The 17,506-nt window shown below is 47.8% G+C and overlaps 1 protein-coding gene across 1 annotated transcript in view; it reads left to right on the forward strand.

Annotated features, from left to right (window-relative positions):
* The window catches only part of TMEM214 (transmembrane protein 214), a 418,213-nt gene that overhangs the window by 281,965 nt on the left and 118,742 nt on the right, over positions 1-17,506 (forward strand). The window contains exon 13 of the mRNA XM_078650054.1: positions 11,698-11,815. Within this exon, the coding sequence (XP_078506180.1) occupies positions 11,698-11,815 (118 nt within the window). The remainder of the gene's footprint in view (positions 1-11,697; positions 11,816-17,506) is intronic.

The raw sequence follows: 17,506 nt of genomic DNA on the forward strand, positions 1-17,506 counted from the left end.
TTTCCGTATGGTTACCCTCCAGGAGGTATTACATCTACTCAATTCAAAAGATTATATGGTATCCTTAGACCTCCAGGATGCTTATTTTCATATCCTCATTCACAAGAGTCATCGACAATTCTTGAGGTTGGCAGTAGCAGGCAGACACTACCAGTTCAGAGTATTACCATTCGGCCTGAAGTCAGCTCCACGCATCTTTACAAAGTGTTTGTCTCCAGTAGCGGCATACCTTCGCCAGCATCATCACCAAGTCTTTTCCTACCTGGACGACTGGCTCGTCAAAGCTCCTACTCGGACAGGCGTGGCCAGGTCCTCTACAGCCTGCCTTCATCTCTTCGAGAACCTAGGCCTCACGCTCAACCGGGAAAAGTCAAATCTAAGACCGTCACAACGTCTCAATTTCCTGGGGGCAACGTTAGATACAAACCAGGAGAAAGCCTTCCCTTCCAGGGAACGTCAGGTCAAGCTGAAGACCCTGGCCGTCCAACTTCAGACCAAAAAGAGAGTCAAGGTTCGACTCTTCAAGTCGTTACTAGGAATGATGTCTTCCAACATTTTTCTCATTCCTCACTGTCGCCTCCACATGCGACCTCTTCAGGAAGCTTTAACAAATCAGTGGATCCAAAGTACAGGATCCTTCGACGACTGGATCAAGATTACTCAGGTCATGAAGAAGGCTCTGAGATGGTGGCTTCTGGACGACAACCTGAACAAAGGCCTGTCTTTTCTACTCCCAATCTCTCCTTATGTGATAACCACAGACGCGTCACTGGAAGGATGGGGGGCATTCCTTCAAGAACTGCAAGTACAGGGTCAGTGGTCAGTGGCAGAAAGACAACTCCACATCAATTTGCTAGAGTTACGAGAAGTGCGCTTGGCACTTCGAGCATTTCTACCCCGCATCAGGAATTTCCCAGTGCTTGTGAGGACAGACAACACCACCACAATGCACTACCTGAACAAACAGGGAGGTACTCGATCCAGGACGTTGTCTCAAGAATCTCAGCAAATTTGGATCTGGCTGCTCCAACACAACATTTCTCTGCGGGCAGAGTATGTCCCAGGAGTAGACAACACCCTGGCAGACTCGCTAAGCAGGCAGCGCTCAATTTGCCACGAGTGGGAGCTCGACCAGATGACGCTCGACTCGGTGTTTTCCCGTTGGGGCAAGCCTCACCTGGATCTCTTTGCGACGGAAACGAATGCGAAATGCCAACATTACGCAACCTGGCTTCCCCAGAAAAGGTCCCTAGGGAATGCCTTTTCGATGACATGGTGCAAACTCTTTGCTTACGCTTTTCCACCGTTTCCCCTGATCCCCAGGGTTCTCCGGAAATAGAAAGCAGAGAGTTGTACCCTGATCCTGATAGCCCCAGCGTGGCCGCGCCAGCACTGGTATACAGAACTACACCTTCTATCGCAGGAACCTCCAATTCTATTCAGGACTTGCCCACATCTCCTCACAATGAACCAGGGACAAGTCCAGCATCCGGATCCAACATCTCTCAAATTATCGGCTTGGCTCCTGAGTTCAGAGAGCTCCGGCATTTAGATATTCCGCAGGAATGCAGGGTCGTCCTAGCCCGGGCCGGGCTGAAAGTACTAATAAGACATATTCCCTTAAGTGGAAAAGGTTCTGTTTGTGGTGTAGGACTCAGAAATTACATCCGTTCACTTCTACTCCAGCACAAATTCTGCCCTACTTGCTCCACCTAGCCAATTCGGGGCTGGCGCACACTTCAATAAAGGTCCACCTGGCGGCCATATCCAGGTTCAGACGTTCTTCGTGTGGAGCTTCACTATGGACCAACAGACTGATCAAGCAGTTTCTGAAGGGGTTATTCAGAACTTTCCCTCCAGTACGAGCGTCACCACCTACATGGCAACTAAATGTGGTACTAGCTCAACTAATGAAACACCCGTTTGAGCCAATCCACAAAACAGATCTTAAATATTTGTCATGGAAAACGGCTCTATTACTGGCGCTCACGTCAGCAAGAAGAGTGAGTGAACTGCAGGCTTTTTCTGTGCAAGACCCTTTCATCCAGTTCAAGAACGACAGGGTCATTCTACGGACTAATCCTAAGTTTATACCGAAGGTTCCGTCCTCTTTCCATCTCAACGAACCTATTGTCCCGAGATCTTTTTTCCCGAATCCATCATCTGCGGCTGAAAGATCTCTACACTCATTGGACCTCAAGCGATTTCTCAAATTCTACATACACAGGACGGAGCAATTGCGGAAGTCCAACCAATTGTTTGTTGCATTTAGTAGGCCCAGGAAAGGCCTAGCATTGACTAAACTGAGCATTTCCAGATGGATTTCATCTGCCATCGCCTTCTGTCACCAACAGGCGGGCCATCCTCTCCCTTCAAAGGTTCGAGCACACTCCACTAGAGCGGTAGCCACCTCCATGGCGCTCTTTGCTGGGGTCCCATTGTCGACATCTGCAGAGCAGCGACAAGGAAGACGCCACATACGTTCACCAAGCACTACTGCTTGGATTCTGAACTTATGAAGGATGCCGCAGTAGGACAGGCGGTCCTACGTCATCTATTTCATTAGAGGTGAGCCTTCTTCCTATCATCCCACCTTCCAGGTAATTTATTGCACATTTCTTATCAGGTTGTAAGTATCATGTAACGGTGTAGCAACTTATGATAAGATTTTTATGTCTTTACAGATGTATTATGCGAAATGTGCTCATTATTGCTTGCTATTCTGATTCAGGCATGTGAATCTATGAAAGATACCCATAATACTGGATAAGAAATGCGTTACTTACCTGTAACAGCAGTTATCCAGTATTGGTATCTTTCATAGATTCACATGCAACCCACCCGCCTCCCCTGGAAGGGCTCACCTTTGTCTTCTCAGTAGGTACTACTTGGCACTGTGCTTACGAAAATCTGAGGGACTAGGGCTCCTTCCAGGAAGCTGAGGAGGGTGATGGTCACTGATTGGCTACTGGCCAAAGTTTGGTCCTTTTTACATAAGGACCTAGATAGGCTACTAATGTGAGGCCTCTGGCCTAGTACTAAGTATATGTCCATGTGACATTACTATAATTATTTACCGGGAACTCCCACCCCGACGACGGGGAATGATTCAGGCATGTGAATCTATGAAAGATACCAATACTGGATAACTGCTGTTACAGGTAAGTAACGCATTTCATTTGCCTGACTTGAGGGTACTTACTTAGTATGTGACAGGGCTGCTCCAGAGAACACTGTCCTATTATGACTCAACTACATAAGTAAAACCCTAGTAAAAACAATATGCGCGCATTTTATCTTGGACATTTTTTATTTGAACTGTCTCTGCCTCTGTCATTTTACCACACCCACTCACAAACCTGCAGTTTACTAAACACTCTTACTGTGTTTAACATGATTTGCCGGATATGGCCTGGGATATCCGAATGGCGGTCTATTATGAGGTGTACCAAATTCCAGAAATTTCTTTCAGGTGATGGGGGGCCTGATATTTAAAAAAAAAAAATCAGCTTGGGGGCCTCAAACTAAAAATGTTTGAAGACCTCTGGTTTAGAGGAATACTACTCTACCGCCACCAGGTCCTAGAGCACCCTTTGTACCAAATCTAAGTTCATTGATAGAACCTTGTAATAAATTGATAGATTTTTCAATGTTGGGAGATGAAAATTATAATCTGGAGAAAATTGAGGACAAGGACTCTATTTTCCTGGCTGATACAATGAGGAGCTTAGGGATACATCGGGTAGTTAAATGTGCTACACATAGATTTAGGGATACATCAGATTGTTAAATGTGATACACATTCAGCAGGACACATGCTCGATGATATTTTCTCTAATAACCCATAGCTTAAGATAACAGATCTTTTACCTCTGGTGTGGTCTGATCACAGAGCTGTGGTGTTTGCCATCAATTTACCACTGTCCCAACCCAGGATGGATCTAAACCCCCACTATTACAAAGAGTAGGGCATGGTATAATATCAATTCTTCAGCTCTTGTCTCAGTTTTATCAGAAACTTTACCAGAATCTAACAGTCCTATGCCTGATCTTGATAGAACCATACAGAATTATTCTGCCTGGATTAGTAAAGCAACCGACATTCACACAGCGGAAAAAGCCTTTTCTATTCGCCGAAAAACCCCTTCAGAACCATGCTTCTAAGAGTTTAAGAACTCAGAAACAGGAGGAGCCACGCGTGAGACCAAGATGGCCATGTGACCTCTCGGGCCCCCCAACCTCCTCCGGCATCATCCTGTTTACAATTCTGAGTCCTGTACCTTTAAGTTGCTCGCTGACGGGAAGCGTCATCGGATGCAGCGATCCCCGATAAGATCCGACATCGGGTTGCAGAGATCTGCCGTCGGCTGGAGTGCGGCCTGCCGCCAGTGGAGCCGGGTCCTGGAGTGGGTCTAGGTCCCGAGCCGGGAGTTTAACAACATCGGGGCCGGGAGCAGGAAGTCAAATGACCGGCCCCGCCCGAGGTGAGGACTCCGTCTGGCCCTGCTGTGGCCTTCACGGAGACGAGATTCTGCCGGCTGCACTCCTGCACAGTGTAGGCGGCTAGGACTCGTACCGGAGGGGCGGAGACGCTGCCACCCGCGTTAAAAGCTACGGCAGGCGCCGCGCTGCTGAGACAGTGCCCCGGGGGCCCAGATAGGATTGCGAAGGGCCCCTGCGATATGGAGACCCCGAACTGCCGTGAGTGCCTTGTTGTGGCGCCCCCCTGCTGTTGAGTGAGTGTGGGGACCCCGCTGGGCACATTGTTGGATGGCGATTGCCTGGGATTTGGTCCGACTGGCGCCTGGGATTGGAGTGACGCCCAGTGAAGGGTTGAATTGTGTTACCGTAGGACTGAGAGATAGGCAGGACTATCTGTTATAACATTAAACCAAATACAATCAAATGAAACATGATTGCTGTAGACACATAGAGGCACGGCGGTGGTGCTGTTAACTTGGGGTGCACGTTGACACTGACCCAATACACGACCCATGAGCGAGATACTGGTGGAGTGGCGGTTCCCGTTCCCCGCCTCATAAAGGGTGCTTGCCTTGGACGAAGGGATCTTTAGCCAATTGGAGGGACGCCCGCGCGATAGCCCCGCGCACTCGCACGCCTGAGTGAGGGGGGGGGGGATTCACCAGCTGATGGGCCCTGTATGTGGAGAGCTATTGATATATGCTAGGATAAGGTAGACGGGGATCGACCCCAATTTGAGACGCTTGGTCGGAGCCGGTAGCTTCCCACTGGTGGGGGTGTGAATAAAGATGGTGTCGAAGCTCGAATCCGATAAGACCATGACCTGGATTTCAAAGGGGGCGAGAAATGTGCAGACAAACAAGCTGGATCGGTACACGTTGCCTAAGGGATCCCCGGTGGAGGTCAGGAAGCCCCAGTCATCGGGCGGGGGGGGGACGCGCTCGGAACAATTACTGAGCCAACACTTGCGGATCCCATGGCTGCTATATACGGGGTCCAATCCTCTCTCGGGGGGAAGATGGAGTCCATGGACAATAAGTTGGATGCAGTCACGATCGAGGTCAATCTGATTGAATCTGATTGGTGCCGACTTCACTAAAGCCAGTGAGAAGGTGAAGTCGCTCAATATCAAAACGGCTAGTCTAGTGGACGACATAGCTGAATTGCAGCAGGAAGTGCGCAAAGCCTCCAGAGACGCTGCGGACCGGAATCTCGACGATTATGAAGGTAGAGCCCGTCGCAATAATGTGCGCATTCTCGGTATTCCTGAGAGGGCGGAGGGACCGGCGCCGAACCTGTTTATGGAAGGTGTCATCCTCAACCAATTGCAGCCGAAGGGTCTCAGTAACTTCTTCACTATCGAGAGGGCCACAGGGTGCCAGGTGGGAGACCTAGTCCTGGGGCTCCCCCTGACCGATTATCGTCAGAGTACTTAGCTTCCGGGATCAAGACGCTATTGTGCAGGTGGCACGGACGGGCCCCCAGCTGCGGTATGAAAACTCTACTCTCTTTTTTCCCGGACTTCACTCAGACGGTGCAGAAATTAAGACAGAGTTTCCTCCCAGTGAAAAAGAAGCTTCGGGATAAGGGGATGAGATATGGAATGATGTGTCCAGCCCGACTGCAAGTGGAGGTCGAGGGAAAGGCCTGGTTTTTCGACAATCCGGAAGTGGCGTCTCACTGGATCGATAGTAGGCCCTCGGCTGGGGCCGACAGACAAGATCTTGGAGAAGGGGAGGAGAGACTGGAGCAGTAAAATGTGAACAGTAGGGTTGTGTAGATTGCAAGGGGTGATTGGAATTCTTGGGGGGACTTAATAACCGTGTCTTCCTTATCATAATCATGGTTGATCATAGGTTCAGGGCTTAAGACGTTCTTGGGGGGGGTGGGGGGAGGGGCGGGGCATTGGTTTCCTCCTCGTTACTACCTTTAGTTAATCATTTGGGGGAACTCAGGGCGACAGGCACGCTGCGAGTTGGGGATGGGCTATTGCCGTAAGCAGGGGTGCTGGGTGGTGGGCGGCGAGTTGAGATGGGTGAATTGGGTTGTTTGTGGGGTGGTATTGTTTGTAGTAGCATTTGCTTTGCTTAGTTTATCTTTGAATCTTTTCCTGGTCACACTGGACCGCAACATCATTGCAAGGCGATTTTCCATATTGTTTAATAGTCATAGTTTTTTTCCTTTATGCATCAGGGGGTTGGGTTCGCAGCTAGACAATGCATGAATAGCTCAAATGTCGTACTCTAGCAAGGGATCTGGGATAAAGGTGTTGAGCTGGAATGTGAATGGCCTGGGTGACAAAATTAAGAGGGGGATGGTAAACCAGCTTGTTAGATGACACTCCCCGGATGTAGTGCTGTTACAGGAGACACATCTCATTGGCAATCGTTGTATGGCTCTGCATAAGGGAGGGTATAAATTGGTGGCACATGCTGGGTTTACCACGTGTTCTAGGGATGTCGGTATTTTGATTAAAAATGCATTTCCATTGGCTGTCCAGGCAACGTGGTCCGATCAAAGAGGCCGCTATGTTGGGGTCTCGGGGCAATGGGAGGGGAGGACGGTGACTTTTTTGTCAATATAGGTACCACCTGGCCTCCAGATAGACACGTTCAGGGATCTTTGGGCAGTCTTCCTCACCCTTCCCCTGTGCCTACTAGTGTTGGGGGGTGACTACAATGCAGTAATTTACGGAGAGATCGATCAACACCGGGCGAGGGTACTCAGGCCGTCACAGAGGTGGCTCCCGGACTTTATGGAGATGGTGGGGCTCATAGATAGCTGGCGCGTAAGAAATCCGACGCAGACACAGTTTACCCATGTATCCGCAGCCCACCACAGTATGTCCAGACTAGACTATGTCTTAATAGCAGCGTCTATGGCAGCCACGGTTAGGGAAGCACGCAATCTTGGTAGAGGCATCTCAGATCACTCTCCAATGTGGCTATATGTAGAACTTGGGTAGCCAGCAATGGGCAGAGTAGCCCCTATTAATGCGTGGCACCTGAGGGACCCTGCCACTAAAAAAATAGATAGCCATGATGACGGACAGATATTTCAGTGAAAACGTGGGCTCTGTGAAGCATATAAGACAGTGGAAAGGGGGGTGGTCCTGTCTTTAGTGGCCGGTAAGAAGAGGAAACACCAAGCTGCAGTGATCGAGGCAGAGATGATACGGTTGGAGGAACGGGCGGCTACTTCTGCCAGTCCAGAAGACCTGCATCTTTTGAAGATACGACAGGATGAATATAAAAGCTTAGCTAGAGATAGGGCAAGTGATCAGAACGATGCCATCCAAAGTCGCATATACGAGCACGGCGATAAGGCGGGTAAATTGATTGCATGGCTTGAACAGGCAGAGTGGGCTTCGAGGCTGGTACCTGGGTTGCAGGAGCCTGATGCCGGCATGGTTCCGGATCCACAGGCAGTGGCTGATGAGTTCTCAGATTACTATAGAGGGGGTCTATACCTCGGTTGGCGTCTATACAGAGGAGGAGAGTAGTAAGATTGTTAGAGATATCGGTATGCCTGGGTTATCAGAGACTGATAGAGGATACATAGATTCCCCCTTCACGGACGAAGAAGTCTCGCAAGCGATTAGAGGGGTAAAATCCGGTAAAGCGACTGGCTCTAATGGAATACCGATAGAACTGTACAAATTAAATGCAAATAAGCTCGCCCCGTACATCCGAGCCATGTTTGTAGAAAGTAGGGAGGCGGGAAGACTCCCATATGACCAGCGAGTGGCCAATATCACGGTGATCCATAAGGCAAGCAAACCTAAGACACTTTGCTCCTTTTATAGGCCCATCTCACTGCTAAACGCTGAGCCTAAAATCCTGGCTAAATTGCTTGCCCCCAGATTGGTCAAAGTGATTACAACTTTGATACATCCCGATCAATCCGGTTTCATGCCGCAGCAGAACACAGCCTTTAATCTGCGGAGGCTGCACGGAATCCTGTGTAGTTCTTCAAAAGTACACGAACCGGCTGTTCTGGTGTCTTTGGAGCCACCATGACGATTGATAGGGTTGAGTGGCCCTACTTATTTGCGGTGTTGGCAAAGTTGGGGTTTGGTACGGAATTCATAGGTTGAGTTTGTTTATTATATGCCGACCCTTTAGCTAGGGTGGTTGTGAACAACTGTAAGTCGGTGGATTTTCCACTGGGGAGAGGTACGAGACAGGGGTGTCCTTTGTCCCCTCTTCTTTTGGCTCTGGCACTGGAGCCCTTGGCGGCTTGGGTCTGGTGGGATTGCTCAATACGCGGCCTGCGATTGGCGACGGAGTGGGAGGATAAAATCTCACTTTATGCTGACAATATCCTCCTCTACCTTACCAACCCCAGGGCGTCTCTGTACTGTTTTCTGGATATACTGGCTATATTTGGCAGATACTCCGGATTTGCCATAAATTGGTCGAAATCAGTATTTTTCGTCCTCGCGGGCGTGCCACTGGCGATCCCGCAGTCATGCCCGATACGGATGGAGTCGACTGGATTTACATACCTTGGTATCTACATAACACACGACCCGAAGCTACGATATGCCAACAATTTAGTTCCTCCATTGACCCGGTTCAGAAGTGACGTAGAGCGGTGGAGGGGTCTTCCGCTGTCCCTCCAGGGCAGGGCGGTGCTGTTTAAGATGATGGCACTTCCCCGATTTCCGTATGTGCTCCAGAATACGGAAGACCCGGTGCCTTTATCCTATTTTAAAGAGATGGGAGTCCCTTCAGAGGAGGCTTCTTTGGGATGGAAGACCCCAAATAGCATTTACTAAACTCACTCTTCCATGGTATGATGGCGGGATTGGCCTGCCTGATCTAAGAAAGTATTATTGGGCCTCACAATTGGCAGCGGTGAACCATATCATATACGGTCTCCCCGGAGACCCAGGATATGCCATGGATCGAGGGCAGGTGCCGGGCGGAAATATCACAAGGGCGCTCTATGCCAGACCCATGCGGTTCCCTCTGATGGGCCCAACGGCACACGCAGTTCATGCGTGGCATGCGGCCAATAAGTGTCTGGCCTGGGAGGGTAGACTGACCTTGGCCACCCCGTTGTGAAGCTCAGAGACACTTGGGAGTCTGTGGAGGTCCAAGGGATTTGATGAATGGGATCTCATTGGAATCTCTCAGATCAAGGATGTTTGGGGGGGAGACAGGATACACACCTTTAACTTCCTTAAGCAGCAGTATAGTCTCCACGATAATGTACGTTATCGATATCTCCAGATTAGACATGCCCTACACGCACACATACCTGGCGCTGCCACGCTGCCGAAGGCCTCTACTCTTGAGGATAGAGTGTTGGACGGCCACCTACCAGAGAAAACCATCTCATTAATATATAAAAAGCTCATTAACCACATTGAAAATCCCCTGGGACTTATTAGAATGCAGTGGAATGCAGACGGAATAGAGCTAGATGACGAAGACTGGACGGAAACGCTTTCCGCCCCGAGGGTGGTAGCGTTACAGATGAGACTCACACTGGTGCAATTAAAGATCTTACATAGGTCATATACTACTAGGCCGCAATTGGTGCGTATGGGGCTGGCGACGAGAGGAGAGTGCCGGAGGAGATGTGGTGAGCCAGGTACCTTCATGCATATCCTGTGGCATTGCGTGGGAGTACAGGAATACTGGGCGAAGGTACATGAGGAGATGAGAGAGGCACTTGGGAAGGATATCCGACCAGAAGCCCGGAGATGAATACTGAATGTATGGGAACCCACTGACTTAAATGTGTATTGTAAGCAATGGGCGACACTGGCATGTATGATAGCTAAACGGAATATCGCCCAGTTGTGGGTTGCCAGTCAGTTGCCCCAGGTTTCTAAATGGGCTGAGGATTTGGACTGGTGCATGTTCAGAGAGAAGGCTGTGTATGTGGCCAGGGGATGTCCCGAAAAGTGGGGGAAAGTCTGGAGGGCGTGGAACAGTCATCGAGGTGAGATCTGCACGCCACCGGCGGGACGAACAGTAGAGGATGCGCAGGAATCCCCGTGATCCGATGTATCAGATATTGTTCTTATTCATTATGTATGAGCGTTGTTTGACTTTTCTCATGTGGAATCACCAACACACTTGATGTATTTCTTTTTCTGTTTTGTTAATTTGTTAATAAAAAGATGTTTAAAAAAAAAGAACTCAAACAGTTGTGTAGAAAAATGGAGCGAGTTTAGAGATCGAAATATGATAATCAAGATAGGTTTATAAACAGTCAATTGCGGAATACACAGAGCTAATATTAGAGGAACAAACCGAATACTTTACCAACAAGATTCTTCAATCTGGTAATTCAGCAAAATAATTTTTAATACTGTAAAAAAAAATAGCATAAATGCCTGTGCCTAGTACTGCCAGACGTTTTGCAATATTCTTGCAAATTTTGTTTTATAAAAAAGTAAAGGAAGTCTTTGACATATTTGCATCCAATAATCAGACATTATCTTTACCTTTGATGAATAAAATTCAATCCTCACCTACCATCTTTGACAAGTTCTCCTTGCTTAGTCCAGAGCAAGTTTAAAATGTAATTGGATCTACTAAATCGGGATCACCACTAGATCTGTGTCCCTCAAAAACTGTTCATCTTGCCCTGAGGTTTTTAGCACTCAATTGACTGAGTTTTATGAAGTCATCAGCACTGGATACTTTACTTCTGAGTGGAAGAAAGCCTCAAGTTTGCCTTTGCTAAAAAATAAAAAATAAAATGATTTGGATCATCAAGAACCTAGTAGTTACAGGCCCGTCTCTAGGCTGGCCTTCCCAGACAAACTATTAGAGATGGCTCTGAACACTAAGCTTATGTCACTTAATTGTGTGAATATTCAAGGCTACTTGAAAGTACAGGTTCAGTAGATTTTTCGTGAGACATTTGTTTCCAAGGTATCTTCCAACTGTGCTGTGCTGAGCGGCACTGTTAGATGTACATGTACTACTTTTCGATCCAGGCAGAACATGTGATTTACAGCAGTCCGTGCAGCAAACTGAAAGCATTACTTACCTGATGCTGTCTGGGAACAAGATTCATAAACATGAAAACATGTATTCTATGTTTATTACTTAATCAAGGGAATTGCTTATGACATATTATTGTACTGCTCTACACCCATACTCCATGCTTGGTAACATAATGTATAGCAATCATTTGAACAGTGTTCACTATTTATTGCTATTTGTAATTGTTTGTAATGTTTTTTATAAGATCCTACTACACAAAATGAGAGGTGGAGGTTTCCCCTGGTCACGCCTGCTGCTTGTGAGCCTGGTTTTCTTATCAGGTTTTGTAATCCATGATGTCCGAAGTCATGGGTCCTTTCAAGGTGAGTTCTCCTGACTAGCTGAGGAATATTGAAGATGTGTGGTTAGGTTGAAATGTATGAAAAGGTGTATTTTCATGAGACCATGTATTGATATATTCTTTCCTAAATAACATTCAGACGTTTTGTGATACGTTTTTGAAGACTGTTCCGGGTCTATCATGTATTTTGGCTCCACCAAAGATTACATTTAAAATGGTTGAAATATTAGAAGGGGAAATCCAAGAGCATGGAATGAAAAAATAGAATTGATTTCTTCCATGGCTTTACATATGATATGCGAAATAGGTTGCAACTGAGTTCCAGATTCTAAGGCATATACTTGACGTGCTCTTACAGGGAATCTTCATCAATGGTCATAAGCACTGAATATCCACGCCCATATATATTATTTTCACAAACCAATGCAGCCTCCAAGAAAAAAAACATGCTAACCAAAGCTCTGGAACCCCTTGCTTTTGCAACAAACAGAAAACAGGAGGACAAGGAGACACTCTAACTCTCTTTAATGAACCGTAGAAAGTTGTCCTGCAAAACCGCGGGTATTGTTAGCCCCTAGGCTGCATTGTAAACGTAACAGTATAGAAAATGAAAGCAATTGCAAGCATAAACTGGCAGCGTGCCTTTAAGGCAGCCATAACCCCCAGCTTCCCATCATGCCTCACGGGTGACAGTTAGTTCAGTTGTTCTTTGCGGAGACCCAGAGGTCAGAGCACAAAGAGACAACATATGAATGGATCATTTGCCCATGGAAATGGGTAGGTTGCTTATGACTTTGATGAGGATACCCCTGGAAGAGAATTAGGATTACAGGTAAGTAACTCATCCTTCTCTTCCAGGGGATCCTCATCAATAGTCATAAGCACTGACCTAAATAGCAAGCCCATCCTCTACTCCTGCGGGAAAATAAGAAACTAGAGTCTGAATTCTGCACTGAAATAAAATTCTCAAGGAGGCCATGCCTACTCGAGTGTCTGCTCTACTATCAGAGTCGAGACAATGTCTCGCGAGTGTATGTCCCGACTAACAAGTGGCTGCCTTGCAGATCTCAGCAATCGTTACATTGTGCAGAAAAGCCACTGTAGGTGCCTTTCCCCTAGTGGAATGAGCCGTGGAAGAAGACAAGAGGGACTTATTTGCCAATTGGTAAGCCAGCTTGATACATGACACTATCCATCTGAAGATGGAACCGCTGGAGGCTGGGAAACCTAAAATGATGGAATCATAGTTTACGAATAAGTAATCGGAGTTCCTAATAGCTTCAGACCTGTCCAAATAGAATCTCAGAACTCTCTTTAGGTCTAAAGAATGGAGAGACCTCTCAGCCAGAGAGGAAGGATTGGGAAAGAAAGTAGGCAGAGAGTTGGATTGCTTAGCATTAAAATCCGATACCACCTTCAGCAGGAAGGAAGGGTGGGTTCTCAGAACTACTCTGCTGTGGGGAATTCTCTCTTTGGCTCTCATACGGACGAAGAGATGGCAGGATGCACCCTCACACACCCGAATGGGTGTCATGCTTCATCGTCGGGCAACTCCTTTTGGGCTGGCGCTGCAATGCCCAACGGGCCCCGCTGGGGAGCTCTTTGCTGGAGTTCTTTTGTTTTTTGCCGATGTGAAGAGTGAGGTGCAGTGTTAAGTCTGATAATGTGGGTAGACTGGTGTTGTCTGAGGTTACAAATAACTAAAGGATACCCTAGATTAATTTAATATGTGGGCCCCCTTGTTATCGTTGAAAAATTAATGGCTAGAAATGGATGCAATGGTCCAAATAAGCTCAAAAGGTGATACCTTAAAAGAAGGTTGACATGTTTCTTGACTTTTTAATGTCAAAACTGATCATGGCAATTCATCAGGACCAAGATCCTAATCTACTCGTGATTGGGTCGCTAAAGAGTGCATGATATTGAAATCGTACCAAAAGGCATTCACACAAGAATATAGTATGCCTTCAGGGATAAAAAAACGACTATATAGGGGAAATTATATGCACCCACAATAAGTGGCAAAGAAAAAACTCAGTGATGTAAAACATGGTTTGTGAACCACCTACCCAAAGATCTGCCTCCACGGAGCACTCTTGCCTCATTGGCTCCCATTTTGTTCCTTTGGGTTAAGGTGGATGTGCTAAGAAAAAGGGCATTGTAAAAACCTTTTTAACCTTGTACTGCAATGTCAGAGTAACAGAGGGAGACCCACTTAAATGATAGCATGTGAATCTACAAAAAATACCAGCTCAGGAGAACCAGTTACAGGTAAGTAACTTGTATCGGCATGGCTTTCACCTCTTCCCAGTGACGTTTTCAGTGTTTTTCCCCTCACTATTTTTTTCCTTTCTTACTTTTACTTTCATCTGAAAGATGGCTTCCACTGTCAAGTACTGTTATTGTTACAGGAAAAAATTGTTTAAAGTCACTTGTGATCTCTTTTTTTGTTCGTCTGATAGACTCCCACATTATGAGATGAGCTCTCAGGAACGAAACAGGGATTTGAATTGGAGGCAGAGAAGCAGATACTAGAAAGCTTGTGATATTGCCAGGAAAGGCTGAGGAAACTTTATGGAGGAAGTATGTAATACACCTCAGATCAGGCTAGCCTTGTGAAAGACTCCTATATAAGGAGACCTAGGGGGGAAAAAAGCAGAAACCATAATATCTATTCCCATAGTTTGATATCAAAGTAGTTGCATTCATGACATGAAAATCCTGCTGTCTGAAAATCTGCTCCATGCCACATGGTCAAGACGTAAAGAGCACCTGGTGAGCACCCTGCTTTTCTATTAATGCACCTTCCTGCAGATTCACTCCGCTATGATGAAGAGAAATGCATTGTACCGAAACTAGAGTACCTTTCTCCCGGATAAAGAGAACATGTGAGAAGTTGGCCTGATGTGCAGTGCTCACTATTCTAGTGATCACTATATATCAGTCCAAACAACCCTTATTGATGATTGGTTGTAAGTCAACCTTATAGACCAGCTATCCTAGTAGCATGGATACGAGCAGTCTAAGGCTAAGACTCTAGAGGGCGTGTTAAGCCAGCTGTTTTACCATCACATTACCCCTTGAACACCCAGTGAAAGGACACCACACAAGTTGTTATGAAAATAAACAGTGTATTTATTTATAACAAGACTACCCTGGCTCTTTATGAGACAGGGAGCTAAGCACACAACAAAACTCTTACGAAAATACTTAAGTTAGCACGTTATACACAAATGCCCGAGGGGCACGAAAAACCATATACGCTAAAAGTGGGATGCGAATTACTAGCAGGTAAGTAACAGTTCTAATAGGCTTTGGAATCGCTAGGACTGGACTAGGGAATCGTTAGATTACTACTAGGAGGCCTAGGGGACTCGGGTGCAGAGTGTGCACTCTCACGCGGGATGCGGGACAAAGTCTATGGAAGCTAGAATTCACAAAGTTAGTGTTCACGGGCGAACCCGACCTGGTAGGGAGAAAACGACAGTGGATCCTGACCCTTGGATAGTGAGGCTATGCTGGGACACCGGAGTGCCGAAGTTACCTAGCCCAGGGGCTGCAGCTGCATAGGTCTGAAAAGACGTCGGGGATCTCGTTGCCGGACCAGGAGCCTGGAAGGAAGTTGTTGCTGGCAGGCGACCAGTGAAGGAAAGTTCGATGGATCCAAGCCTGGATCAAGGAAGAAGAAAACCTGAAAGCAGAGGGGACCAAGTTCTTGAATCACTAGCCAGTGATTAAGTGGGCACCAGGATGGCACCGGGCGAAGTCACCGCAGTCAGGTGAGTGGGCACTGCTGGGCTCTGCAGTCTCTCGGACCAGGAGGCGTTGTCGGCGACCAGGATGGAGGTGCGAGCTGTCCCACGAAGGTTGAAGTCGTTGGCGTCGAAGTTACCCAGGATTGGGCAACAAGCCTTGGCTAATTCAAGCCCACGCGGTGGACTCAAAATGGCGTCTTGAGTGGACCAGGAGGGTCCAGGGTGCTCCTCTTCGGGAAGGGAGCAAGGGCCAGTCTGGAGCAACCAGACCAGCAGCAGCAATGTCGTCGGGCGTCGTCAGGAAGGCCACAAGCCAACGGGCTAGTAGCCAAACAACGCGGTGAGCAGCGGAAAGCAGAAGGGCCCCACGCAGATCGTGGAGATGCTGGGGGGCTGCACTTCGGAGCTGGAGCTGCTCAGAGTCGGGGCTTCTCGGACCCCAAAGCACTCACCAGTAGATTACTCGGCGGGCTTGCTGGAAAGAAGTCGTGCAGTCTTGCAGATGGCCGGTCCCTTGAGGTCTCGTCGCACCCACGGTTCTCAGCTGGGCTGTAGAGGTGGGTAGAGGTCAGAGGTGCCAGGGAAGCCGGTTCTCGTCGAGCTGGGCAGTCGGATTCCGGAGGAAGGACTTGCAGCAGACCGCAGTGTTCTGTAGATGGTGCCTGCGGATGCAGGGTGACTACTCCTTAGTCACAAGGGAGAAATCTTAGGAAGAAGTCTTGAGTTCCTTTCGTGGAAAGTAGTTTCAGGATTCAAAGATGATCTGATTTGGAAGGGGGCCAGTCTCTACCTTTATCCTGTAAAAAGGGGCTGGCACGCGACTAAGTCCTGCCCTATGGGTGGGACTAGGAGGGGGGTGGTTACACCCACTTCCTTGGCGGGCTTTTCCCCAGCACAGGGTCTGGAGTGACCCTGGAACTGGTTCCAGCCAGCCTATGCACAGTGAGCACCGGGGTGCCACGTGCAGTCACCTTCCTCTAAAGCCCTGCCTACTTACAATACACAAAATCCTGTCTGGGACGGTGCTGGCACCGCCCCTGGCAGGAAACCCTTTGTCCTTATCTCCTGCTCTGAGAGGACTCCCAGCAGCAGGAGGGCAGACTTGTGTCTCGGTGGCAGCATCCATTTTGTGGATGCTAAGGCTCTGTCTGACTTTAACCGGGGTTAGGGGTTACATACATGTCGTGTCCCTCTAGAAGGGTGGAATGCTAACCCCGTCGCCAGAATTGGCGAGGGGTTAGTATTCCAATTCGTATGACACCTTACTCGACATGTTTTGATAAAGCGATACCAGAGTTGGCATACAACCGCGAGGATTATAATGCACTTAAGAGTATATGGTATGCGATATCATGGAAACGGCTAAGGGATGGATCCCGAAAGCCGCAGACAGGCTCAGCTCATGCCAGAGCACCATCTCACACGATTCCAAGCACTCTGCCTTCAGGATTGTTAAGGCCTGCCATAGGAGTGACTGATAGGAGATCTGTGTGTCCATTTTAGGGTTAGATATAGGTATACTATATCTAAAGCAAAGGGTGATTACACCACCTTGCCCCAGCTGTCAAGCAGCCAGTTGTGTCAGATTTGGATGGCCAGCCAGGGGTGGCATAATACATGCTGCAGCCCCTGGTAGGCCCTGGGTACACCTATGCCCTGGGTACCTAAGGTACACTGTACAGGGACTGATAAGGTGACTCAGTATCCAATTTAGATATGTACCTAAGGTACATGGAATCCATTTTACAGAGAGAGCAGTAGGCCTGGGGCCCTGAATAGCAGGGTCCCAGGTCAACTAAGTCAGAAAACCAGCAAAACACTAGGCAAAAAGTTGGGGGCAACCATAGTCAGGGATCAACCTTCCTACAGAACAGAAGAATGTTTCCTGGTGATAGAGTACTTTTTGGTATCAATCAATCAATTAATCATGGACATTTGTATAGCGCGCTACTCACCCG

This window comes from Lissotriton helveticus, chromosome 6 (genome assembly GCF_964261635.1).
Source record: "Lissotriton helveticus chromosome 6, aLisHel1.1, whole genome shotgun sequence".
In the NCBI taxonomy this organism is placed as follows: Eukaryota; Metazoa; Chordata; class Amphibia; order Caudata; family Salamandridae; genus Lissotriton; species Lissotriton helveticus.